At 36.8% G+C, this 12,456-nt stretch overlaps 1 protein-coding gene across 8 annotated transcripts in view; it reads left to right on the top strand.

Annotated features, from left to right (window-relative positions):
- FBXO25 (F-box protein 25) overlaps window positions 1-11,599 on the top strand; it is a 30,872-nt gene extending 19,273 nt beyond the window's left edge. For 3 of the 8 annotated variants that reach the window (XM_088053407.1, XM_088053405.1, XM_088053406.1), the window contains exons 8-11: window positions 1,254-1,436; window positions 3,682-3,825; window positions 5,470-5,550; window positions 10,414-11,599. In XM_088053407.1, coding sequence (XP_087909533.1) covers window positions 1,254-1,436; window positions 3,682-3,825; window positions 5,470-5,550; window positions 10,414-10,503 — 498 coding nt within the window. In that variant the 3' untranslated portion in view covers window positions 10,504-11,599. Of the gene's footprint in view, window positions 1-1,253; window positions 1,437-3,681; window positions 3,826-5,469; window positions 5,551-7,574; window positions 7,768-7,797; window positions 7,825-10,413 lie in introns of those variants that run through there. The other 5 variants (XM_088053408.1, XM_088053410.1, XM_088053411.1 and 2 more) reach the window with 3 other exon arrangements.
- The last annotated feature ends 857 nt before the right edge of the window (window positions 11,600-12,456 follow it).

Here is a 12,456-nt window from a genome sequence, read left to right as displayed (position 1 = left end):
GGGTTACTCCAGGAAGAAATGCTATAAGATATTGCTCGATGTAGAGTCATACAAGTGTTTTATCTACTGGCTTTCAGCTATAAAATTTTGAAATTGTCCTTTCTGTGTGAGCTGGTTATCTGAATAAACCATCTACTTTTGGAATAGAAAGGAGAAATGAGAAACTTGGTCTCAGCAGTTTGCATGTGCCAGGCACCCACAGCACAGACACATTCTGAGACAGTGCAGTTACTTTCCTTCCAGCCTGACACTTCCCTTGGAACTGTTTTACACTGGCTGAAGTAGCCCATGACAAATCTTGCATCTGTAGTGCTCACATTCATTCCTCAGCCCCAGCAGTGTTTGCACCAGATGGTCTGAGTGTGGTCTATAAGCAAGGTGAATGACTGGGAAGGAAGTGCAGGGCTGCTGTGCTGTCACCACCTTGTGACAGGGCAGCTCTGTTCCCTGGGGCTGGCAGCTGCCCATGCTCCCTCCCTGCTAGCTGGGATGCTGCCTCCAGCCTGCTGGGCCTCTGCCACCTGGCACTGTGGGCTCCAGCTTTAGTAGGAGCTGTGCTGTAGCTTACCCCACCACAGGTCACAGAGGTGTATAGTCTTAAGGAAAACTTTCTCAGTGCTCTCATCTGTCACCTCAGCAGATCTTCTCATTTATAAACGAGGGGAACTTTCTCCAGACTTCAGAAATTATCCCACTCTCTTCTGCCTCTGACTTCTAAAATGCTTTCATTTTGTACCTCTGGTCTTCAGTCCCGTGTTCTGTATTCTATTCTGTACTCTGATTGTCTTAAGGCAGGTTAACATGTGTTTTGTCTGTTAGCAAAAATTGAGAAACTGTAGTGATCCAGTAAGTTAGAAATAATTGGTTTATGCCTTTCTTATTGCTAAGGCTTTAGCACACTAGAGATGGAATTGACTGTATTATAGTTTTCAAGACTGCATAATACTATTTTGAGAGAACAGAAGTATTTCAAAAATTACTTGAGATTAAAATAATGAATTTAGGATATGTTTATTTAACAGAAGGAAAGCTATGAGTTATAAAGCTTACAGTTTGTTGCTTCTGTACCATTAGTCATTTAAATTTTCAACAGCAGTTAGAGAATAATTGTAGGCAAGCATTAACCATAGATTTTACTCAATGATTTGAAAAAAACTAAACTAAGACCTAAGATGCTTCTAAAGTAAATAGTCTTATTTTTACTCTATACTGCCATGTTTTTGTAGCTAAAAGTCTTCAACTCTTACTTCCAGCAAGTCAACAATGGACTTACACTTAGCGATCTCCCTCTCCATATGCTGAATAACATCTTGTACAGGTTCTCTGATGGCTGGGACATTATTACTCTGGGTCAAGTGACCCCAACTTTGTACATGCTTAGTGAAGACAGACAGTTGTGGAAAAAACTCTGCCAATACCATTTTGCAGAAAAACAGGTAACAAATTTTATTATTTGTATAAATGTAGCCCTTTTGGTATCATATGCTAATAATGGAGCATGAACTTGCCCTTTTTAAGGTGGTGTGTCATTGTGCAGTAATCGTGAATATTCTCTGTATTTGGGGCTTGATTCCTCCTAAATATTGCATTCAGTATGTCTGTGAGTTTAGGATAACTATGGGGCTGTTTCCCAAGGAGAAGTAATTCTCTGGATAGAGGATATGTACCATCCCAAGGAAACAGCCTTATTATTGTGAGTTATTCTATTCATACTGAATGCAATATTTAGGAGGAATATCCTCTATCCAGAGAATTACTTCTCCTTGGGAAACAGCCCCATAGTTATCCTAAACTCACAGACATACTGAATGCAATATTTAGGAGGAATCAAGCCCCAAATACAGAGAATATTCACGATTACTGCACAATGGTTGCAAGATGGGCTTTTTTAAAAACTGCCTAACCAGTGTTGTGGAGGATACCTTGAAAGTGTTCCTCTGTAGTAGAGCTTGATTTACCAGCTAAGGTAGGCAGACAAGTTGCTCAAACTTGTAAGCTCCATGAAAATTCTGGAGAAGCCAAATTGAATTTTTGCTAAGACTAGAACAAATGCTTTGAAATTAATAACAGAGATAGAAACAGTACTTTCCTGTCACTTCCTCATAAAGAGCATAAATTAATCCAGGAATGACTCCAGAACTGTCTTCATTTTCTGACATTAATAAATGCTGGGAAAAAATCAGAGTAGGTGAAAATAAGAAAGAAAAGAAAGTAGAAAGTACATCATCAGAGCTGGAGGAAGGATTTTTGAAACCTAGTACATTCTGTACTGGAGGAAGCCAAAGTGCCCATTCTTAAATCCGATGGGTTGAAATTGCTTGGTGACTACCAGATTAAGTATTACTGTAGTGGGGAAGACAGAACTGAAGCTCGGTTTACTCATGCACCATTGACCCAAATAATATTTTTTTTTGTCAGATTAAAGGTTTTAGAATTAACTGTAGAAAAACTAGACAGACAAAAGTAAACTGAAAATCCATCTTCAGAAGCAGCCCAAAAGAATTCAAGGTGAAGTTACAAAGATAACAAGGCAGTTGAGTGAATTTTGAAGGTAGATGAGGTAAACTCTGTTGAACAGTGGCAAAACTGGTTGGAGAGTAACTTCTCATACTAGGGTAATGCAGGGAAGAAGATCCTTAAGGGTTTCAGAGAAATTATCTGTCCTTGTGCCCCATAAAGTACTCTTTTACACAGTGTTTCCAGTGTGTTCCTGAATGTTCACATTCAATTTCTTACTAAGTTATTATCTAATGATATTCCCATATCAAATTCTGCTTCTTCTCTTTAAAAGTGTACTGGCTTAATAAGCCACAGAATCATGTTAGGTTGTTTTTTTCTGTCCTCTGCTGTGTTTGTTGGGCCATTGAAACAACGACGAAAACATAATTGATATCTGATGAGCACTTTTGGAAAAAATGAGAGTTGTTATGAAACAAAGTGAAGTGTAGCTGTAATCAGAAAGGCAGTGCTATTCTCTCCCCATTCAGGAATTGTCTTCTGAATGAAGAAAGCCCTCAATGTACTAGCATTAATCACACTGAGTGGAACAGAAGTCTTTTATAATACATACTTAATAAACCTTGTCTGTCTCTCAAGCTGGGGAGGAATACCTGTTGTGTAGCAGCTAATTTTTACATGAAGATTAGGTCCTCAAGAAGTACATCAATCACTAACTTGCTATCCTTCTAGAAAGATCACAACCAAATGTAAAAAACAAATGTATGTATGCTTTTAATTTTAAAGGAAGAGCTTTATTTAAATCCATAATGCTTTGACAGAAAACCTCTATCTGTAACTCGTGATTATGTTTTTAAATCTCATACCTGAGTGGTTTGGGTTTTTTTAAAGGATAAAATTAATTGCTTACAGCTCTAAATACTGTTTTGTTAAATGCTTCTTGACTATAATTAGAATAATTTTGAGACAGTAGAATTAGATCAGCTGTGTATGGCCTAGTTTTACTTGGCAAATATGCATTCTCCTATTTTTAGTCGTTGCCTTCTATCTTTTTTGTGGCCAGATCTCTCTCACTGCTTTGCAGAGATGTATGATGTCATAATACTGACTTCAAAGAATTTTAGTTACAAAACTTCAGCTTAACTACCTTCCCCCCACCTTCCCCTGTCCTTTGCCTGAATTGACTACAACAATTTTAAAGGAAGATATTAATTTTATGTCTAGTTTTGTAGGCATTTGATTCCATCAGAGAAAGGTCACATTGACTGGAAGCTGATGTACTTTGCACTTCAGAAATATTACCCAATAAAGGAACAGTACGGGGACACCTTACATTTCTGTCGACACTGTAGTATTCTGTTTTGGAAGGTAAGAGCTTTATAACAGATCATCAGAAATAAGTTCAAACACGTACTGGTAATCATCTGCAAGGAAAAATATTACGGTCACCTTTCTCATGTGAAAGGTGATTGGATAACTAATATCTAATTTTAAAATAATGTATAAAACTTCCATATAAAATCTGTGTTAAATTCTAAAGTTGTTCTTAATCTTGCCTTATTTCTTGATATCTGATAACCTCAATACTCAGAATTGCAATGACAAGTGCCATGTGGAAAGAGTTACTCTGTCTACTTTTATTAAGTTGATCTTATGGAAAGTTGTGAGGGACTGGTCTGAAGTTAGTGTTCTTAATGATGCCATGGTAATCAATACATGTCTAATGAGAAACAATTGCTACATTTTTTCCTACCACATTGGTGTAGAGCTCTGTATTTTTAATATTTTTGCATCTATCCCATATGAAGCTTGGAGGAATGTTTAAAGCTTCATCCAGAGTGTGTTTTACCCTCATCTTGAGGTTTACCATGAAGCATGCGTTGTCTTACAGGATGATTTTAATTTCAGTAGGGCATTATCTTCTTTAATGTTTGTGATTACATAATCTTGCTTTTACTCTGTGTTGCACTGTAGCAGAGCCTTCTAGTTAGTAAGACTTCTTTAATTTTACAGCTGAAAGATCAGATATGGCTAGTGTTATGTGGACAGGAAAGAGCAAGCAAAGTTTGAGAAATCTTGTAAAATGCTCATATTACTCATATTCTCATTAACATAAATTAGTTGCTCTTGTGTCATCTTTCTGTGATTTTTAGGACAAGTTGTATGTCAGCGTGAGGATTTTTAATTTTCCATCAAAAAACCTAGGCTGTTTAGCAGGATAAGCTAATTCCTGCTAGAAATAACATGTTCCTTAATGATGTTATCTTTGAGTATTTTTGATATCAGGGGAGCCCTTCCAGGTAGTAATGTTTTGCAAAATTAACATTAGAAAAGCAGGTAGTCAGAATTGGCTTCTACTGTGAAAAGCCTGAGCATTTTCTGAAGAATCTGTGTCAAGAATGACTGAGAACTTTCATTACAATGGAATAAGTCTTTAGTATGTAGCTCAATATGTAGGTTAAAGACTTGCTTTGAAAGGGGAAACTTCAAAGGTAGGCACAGGAGCATTTAGATGGGTATTTGTGGTATCAGATTTCTCTGGATTGTCTGCCTTCGCTGTGTAGAGTTAATGTTTTCTACACTCATTTTGATCTTAATATAATTGAAAGTACAAGTCTCTAATACTAGGAATTACTTTAAATGTGTTTGGAATTACATATTTAACTTTGGAGATGGTGTGACAGTAAGAGGCAGATGAACCTGTGCAGATTGCAGTAGGATTCCAGTAGTAGATTATAGTAGTCAAGCTGGCAAGACACCTGCTCCAGTCTCCTGCTGGAATAATAGGGCTCATTTTGGACTTTTAAATTCTTTAAAACACAGCACAGGAAGTTCTAAAAGTACTTTAGATTGATGAGAAGTACCTCCTAGGACAGATCTTAAAGTGACAGTGTAGTTCTAGATTGATTGTGTGCATCTGCACAAATGTGCTGCAGCAGGTGTTGGGGATTGGCTGCTTTAACAAGAGCACTGTCAGCAGGCTGAGGAAAGCCATTATCCCTTTTCATGCAGCACTCATTAGACCATCTGGGATACTGCAGCCAGAGAGACCCCCAGCACAAGGAAGACACTGATAAAGCAGATGAAGCTCAGGTGAGGATCATATAATTAGGGAGACTGGAGGACTTGCCCTGTGGGGAGTGCTGGAGAAGACTGTTCCAGGGGGACATAAGTGCCTGCCATGAGGACAGCCAAGCAAGGGTACAGTTTGACAATAGAGCTGATGCAGTTTCAACCTTGGGTGTGATCAAGAACTGATTGAATAAAGCTCAAACAAACCTGGTCTGATCTCCCAGCTTAGCCTGCTTTGACTGGGCTCCTCATCATGCTGTGAGCCTACACTGCAGTATTCCTTCTCTAGTCTTGGCATCTAAGCCTTGTCTCTGTCTTAAAGTAAATGATGATCAGGCTGAAATAGATTTTTAAATTAATTGATTTATGCATAATTGGAACCCTTATTGGCAGGGACAAGTTAATTGTTCATCTGAAATACCATCTCTCTTTTTACAGGGCAATGTGGGTCAAGTAGGCTGGTCACTCAGCTATATGGGGAAAAAAAATAGTGTGCTGCTTTTTTTTTCAGACTCTTGTGTCTATATTCTTTCCCAAGCTTGCTAAAGGGAGGTGAGAACTAAAGCAGGGGCGAGGGGCAAAGGGACAGGAGGTACTTTTTCAAATCTAGATAAATCCTGTGCTAGGTGAAAATATTCCTTAATCAGAACTTTTTTCAGGCTTTGGCAATTCATTCAATCTTCAGTATCATGCTTGATTAGAAAGGTTGTTAAACTAAATATGAATATGTGTGCTTGACATACAACTATATCTGTAATGCATAGCAAGAAAACCCCAAAATAAACAAAGCAAAAAACTAACAAAAACACTATCACCAAATCCTAATTTTAAAAGAGAAATCACAGTCACTTTACAGAGGAAAAGTAGCAAGTGTTTGAATCTTGAAACAAATGGAAGCACTGTATTCTTTAGATAGCTGATAATATGTAAAAATTTTGTTTCTTGTTTTAATGGTATAATTTAGATGTCGGGCGACTTTTGGTTCCAAGGTCATTCAGAAGAACTTCAGACAGAATCTGAACGCTTCTTCATAAGGCATCTATTTTTATTTTTCTTGCTTCATTAAAGAACAAAGCAAAACAAAGCAAAGAAAAATGTGCTAAAGTGATCAGGGCATGAAGAAGACTAGGAATGATTAATTTCTCTTAACCCAGCTGTGTTAAAGCTAAAAAGGAATGTGACTGCTCTCTATATAAATTGTTTTTGGAGACAGAGAAGTGGTGCATAAGCATGAGACTGCATAGGGAGACTATTTACACTAAGGGACGTCCTTGATGCAAGTAAATTGTAGTTTTGAGTAAGCATCCTGAGAGTTAGGAGTTTCTAAGAACCAAAGCCATGAGGATCTGAAATGGCCCAAAAGCACGTGCCTAGCTAGAGATGAGAATTTTCAGCCATTTATGAAATTGATAATATAATGTAATTGCTGACAATGTGAGAGGGCTACACACAGGAAATTCTTGGAGCTCTCTGTTTTGTGTTCTTTTCAAAGAAGGCCTTGCAAAAGAAGGGACTGATGGCTGCTGAATTGAATAATCGATTGAACTGTTGAAGTAGGGGAATGACTTTTCACTTTTTCAGTATGGTGTAATACTCATAGTGGGTTTTTAACAAGCCTTTAGGAGTTTTTAGGAAGAGGCATTTGTATTCCTGTACTTGTCTAAAATCTGTAACCTAAGAAATTTATATATAGCACAAAGGAGTCTCCTAAGTTCTTTCTAGGAAGTACAGTGACTTTTGTACTCTCACATGTTAGGAGGGAGTTGCAAGAAAATTTTCTTATTGAACATCTGTTTTCAAAATGACTTCTTGCTAAAGGATTTGTCCATGATGAAACTGATAAAACCCCATAATTTCAGTAGTGCAAAAGTAATGACTAATTATTGTGTGATGCCTCTGTGAGTGCTTTCGCGTATACTATTTCTTCTCTTCCACTAGGCACCATTGCAATTGTGGCAGATACTTTTATTTTCCTTAGCTTACTGAGTAGCACTTCTCAGTTACCTCAGACATGGCCACAGAAGCTGAAATGCCTTTTCTTCCAGTTTCCAGGGCTTTATGAAAAAAGTGTAATCACTTCGCATAACACTTGGTTTGAGTCTTCTTGCGACTTGTGCCGATTTTGGTTCTCACAAAGCTGCTTGTGATTCGCCACAAGAATAAAAGACTTTTTCTAAATGGCTTATGAACCTTTTCTTAAATAAACCTTAACTCTGCTTCTTTTACCTTATGGCTCTCCTTCCTGCTTCCTTCTTCGCGATCTCAAAGGACTACCACCTTGCTTTGTTACTCCAGGTATTTCCTGTGTCTCACCTGTTTTCATTGCTGATTGTTCCATAATGTCAAAGTGAATAATGTGTTCCTTTCTAATCGTCTGATGCTATTTGTTTTGATTTTTGTTTCTGCACATCAATTTAGTGGCAGGAATAGTTTGTTTCTTGTTCCCTTTTAGATGAAGATAGTGATGACATCCCATCTCAGCTTTTCATCATTTTGTCTTTTATCCTATTATCTATAACATTATAATAAATAATATATATATTATATTACATATTATATAATATATTTTATTATATTATTTCATATTTTCTTATTGCCATAATCCTTCTTAATGCCATTTAAACTAGGAGCCATAAATCAACTTCTAATGAGCATAGGTGTCAGTGAGATCAGACAGATTTTGCAAAGAAATAGGTTTCTCTGTGCTCAGTGTTGTTATAAACTGTTCTCAGCATTCCCTGATGTATTTAATTTGATACTTAAAACTGAAGAGTAACATGAACCTCAGATAACTTTCATACAAAGGTACCAAAATTGATTTTATTGCACTTGGAATGCTGTAGTCATATTTAATTTTTATGGAGAATTTCTCTGAAAATTAATTCCCCAAAACAGGCTGCACGTGACTTGGGATAGTCAAGGGAAGCAATTATATTGTTGTCTTCTGAATGAAGAAATGATGAAAATACTTATACAGAACTTCTTAATATCTAGCTATGCTAAATTTTGAGGAAAACAACTACATTTGCTAGTAAACACTCCTCCTGGAAAATTCTCTTCTTCCTTTTAAATAAGTCTGCTTTAGCTTTGAAACATTGAAATCAAATTATTTTAACACTTTATTAAATGTAATTCCAATGAAAATGTATTTCTCTTTAAATGAGAAATACTCATAATTACAAGAAAGTTGTGATTCTTCTTTTCAGTCCTCATCACTTTTTTCACTGTAAAATTTATGTGGTTTTCAATAAATAAAAACACCAATAACGGATCTCTGAGATTTTTATTGCACCTGTAATTCCCAACTGTGTAGAACTTTCAAAAGTGTTTTGATAATTATGTACAGAGAAAGCAGAATGTTACAAACTCAGTCTAAAATATTCAGGAATACAAATAAATACTAAAAGAGGATAAACCTTACCTTGTTTCCCAGAATTATAATTCAGATGGTGGTTTTTCCTGGAAACTAGGAAAGTAATGACATGACATTGACATGGCAATGGGTAGAGAAGATAATAGTCCATTAGCAACTACCTTTAAGAGTGTTTTCTGGTGTGGTGCAGCTCTTCATTGCAGATGTCATCTCAAGATGACAGTGTTAAGCGTAACACTTCTGGTTTTGGTCTTGGTCACCTGTTCTTTCTCATATGCAGATTCCCCCAATAGGCAGTTCTACCTGGGTCTCTTTTTTATGTGTGTATTTGTCTTTCCCTCTGTGTCATGAATCTAACAACTGTTTCTCAGGTGATGTTAAAGCAATTATTAAAAAGAGTGGGAGGAAGAGGAGGGAATTACCACCTGATATATTCTTGTAGTCCTCCATTGACTTAATGGAAAAACACAGATAATGAATCTATCAAGTAGCAATTTTCACTGGAAAAGCTGAGCAGTATTTAGAATGCGTTTCACCTGGTGTACTTTGGTGCTGCAAAGACTTTGGGTGGGAATATGGCAGTGAGGAAAAAAAAATCACTTTGAGATTCTTTCCTTTTATTAACTTGGTTGCATGTAACTTCACTTCCTATGGAAACAAAAGCAGTGAAGACCATAGTAGTCTGTGATCTATTTGTCATGTATTTATCTAGTTTTCTTGGCACATATGGTGTGTTCACCAGCATTGGACAGAAACTCCTCAAAGCCTTAAACACTTCTGGGCCTTACAACACTGACAAGTTGTTTAACATGTCCATTGAACTGTCTGGGAATTTCTTCTCATTGCACCTCTGCATTTCCCTCATTTAGGAGGCTTTAATAAGATGAAAAACAGAACTTTTTGTTCAAAGAGGAATTTGAATCTTTAATCAGACAGTTCTGCTGAGGTCAAATTTCCATAAGAGGAAAGAAAGCACTGCAGGTTTAGTGAATTGGTAATGACAAAGCCTTTCCACCAGTCTGACTTCTCTATTCCTACCTTGCCTAGGTGCCATCTTCTAAGACAGTGCTTCCATTTCACTTAGGGAAAAGCTAGGAGTGAAAGACGAAAGAAAAATAAGGGGAAAAATGTAGCAAGATGCAAAGACTGGGAATTCAAACACTGTTCAGGTTTTTTGAGGAGGTATCTGCTGTCCATCATTTTCAAAGCAAGGAACTCATTTTCCCCTAGAGCAAGAGATATAACTTCAGGTTTTGATTAAACACAATTTAAGTTCAACAAAGCAGGTGCCTTTTTATTATGCTTATTGAAAAATAATGGATAAGGAAGATGATACTTTTTCAAGGTCTCCAACTCAGGTTCTGGTATTGGTAGGAGGAGTGAATTGCTCTTGGGTTTGATTTGGTTGTTGTTTTTTGTTTGCTTTTTGGTATTTTTTTTTCCTAATTTGGGGGTGAAGGAAGACTGAATATGGAAAGAGAGCTTACTTATTTTTCTCCTTCATTTTTCAGGATACAGGACACCCCTGCACAGCCAGCGATCCAAACACCTGTCTCATGCCAGTATCTCCTCAGCATTTCATTGATCTCTTCAAATTTTGAGATGTTCAGTAGCTGTTCTCCTGTGTTTGTGGCCATTTTGTGAAGAGTCAGGCAGGATATGTTATGCTTTTTTGTGCAATATATTTAAGTGTAATGTTTTATTGTGGTTTAAAAAAATCAGTGGAGGAGATTATCAGAAAGGTTCATTTGGCATATTGCTTTTGTGCAGAATAGAGAGGAAGAAAGGAGAAACATTAAGAAAATTTCATTGTCAGGAAATCTCCAGTGGACTTTTTTTCAAGTCCAAGAAAGATCACTTTAATCTCAACTTTAAATCCATGCTTTTGACGCCTTAATAGTTGGTTAAAATTATGTAGGGGAGTTTTGAAAATTTCATGGAGGAATTAAACTACTCTTGCAGGGACCAAAGGAGGGTTTTTTTGTTAATCCTTCTTTCTATAAGCCATGGTTTTCAAAACACCTCCATATAATTTGCACTATTATAAAGAATAGGCCAATATTCTCTTAGACTCTTACTACATCATTACGAAGGTGGCATTATCTATTATGAGCTAGTGAGTAAAATATAACTGAAGTTATATCTGCTGTTGAACCTATATGAATGAAGGAAATCAACCAATTTTTGTACATACATTATGCAAAAATATTTATTTTTCTTAAGGACTTTATTAAGCATTTAACCTATCTTAGCACATCTTGCAGAACTCGTGAGACCAATCTGGGGCTACTGGAATTCTTTCTGATGGTAGCTACAGCCTTCATTTATACTGTTTGGAACGTCTACAAGTGCAACTGCATTAATTCATCTTCTAAGAAGAAGACATTATTGAAATTTAATGAGGATGTAGTTGTTTGTTTCTAGACTGGTACAGTGGCAGAACACTATGCTACCAACTGAGGTTCTAACCTGACAGGCTATGAGAAACACTGAAAGTCAGTCTGAGCTGGAGCATCTTCTGCCAAGTTAATCAGATGATAAATTCTCCAGGAAGCTATTTTGTTCTATCCTGTAGAAAAAAAAATAAATTGCTTGGCTTAAGCAGGTAGAGGAAAAATTATGGAAGTTTTGGATTTGTCAATGAAATTTAACAATATGTAATGTACAGAAAAAATAAATCATGTACCATATTCTGCACTTGCTTGTTCTGAATCCAGTTTGTACAGTGTAATAAATCATGTTTTTATCTGTTATTCCCAGAAGCCTCTGGTGCATAGAGGTGAATCAATTTGAATTTTGTAAGATCTCTCTGTAACATGTCTATAATAATTGGTAATGGAATGAGAAGCATACAAGCAGTCCTAGTGCTATTGCTTTACAGTAGTTTGTTGTATTAGGCCTTTTTGTAATAGCAGAGCTAGGCTGTTTTTTGGCTACACAAGAAGAGGAGAATATTTATGTCCACAAGAAATAGTTTTATGTTAACTTGAATCTTGGTAATTGAATTGCTGATTTTGTGGCTTTTTCAATATAGGGTTTTGTGGATTTTTTTTTCTTTCAATTCAGGTGTGGATCCCAGGACCTCCATTCTTATTCCTGTTCATTCAGAGTATTGCTGCAAGCCTTGCTTTCTCAGCCAAGCACTGCTGTATCCACTGGAGTTGTTAAGGAGCCAGCAGTCCTTCTTCAACAACAATTTGTGTCCCATTTATTTAATTCCTGTAACAGCTCAGAAGCTTTCCTGTCTCTATGACCTTTGTGACCCTGACAGTAGCTGGTGATGGCTGACATCCACTAATCATTCCTTTACCATGGCTACAGTTTTGCTGTCCTGCATAAAACTTCCTGTAAATATATGGATACTTTCTCTGAGAGCTTGAAAGAAAGTTTTTAAAGCTAGTATTTGGTTTAATGCTGCTGTGAGCTCTTCCCCCTTGTGCTGAAGGCCTCTGCTGAGGGACTGTGCAGAACCATTTTTCCTGCAGACAGAGGGCAAAGCTCTTACACTGTGACCTGAGAGCTGCCCAGTGCTGAAATGACAAATAAGGTGACAG

This window comes from Pseudopodoces humilis, chromosome 3, assembly GCF_049639895.1.
Source record: "Pseudopodoces humilis isolate 2021_Gansu_Grassland_sample_001 chromosome 3, ASM4963989v1, whole genome shotgun sequence".
NCBI classification, from domain to species: domain Eukaryota; kingdom Metazoa; phylum Chordata; class Aves; order Passeriformes; family Paridae; genus Pseudopodoces; species Pseudopodoces humilis.
This window is presented reverse-complemented; position numbering and strand designations above follow the sequence as displayed.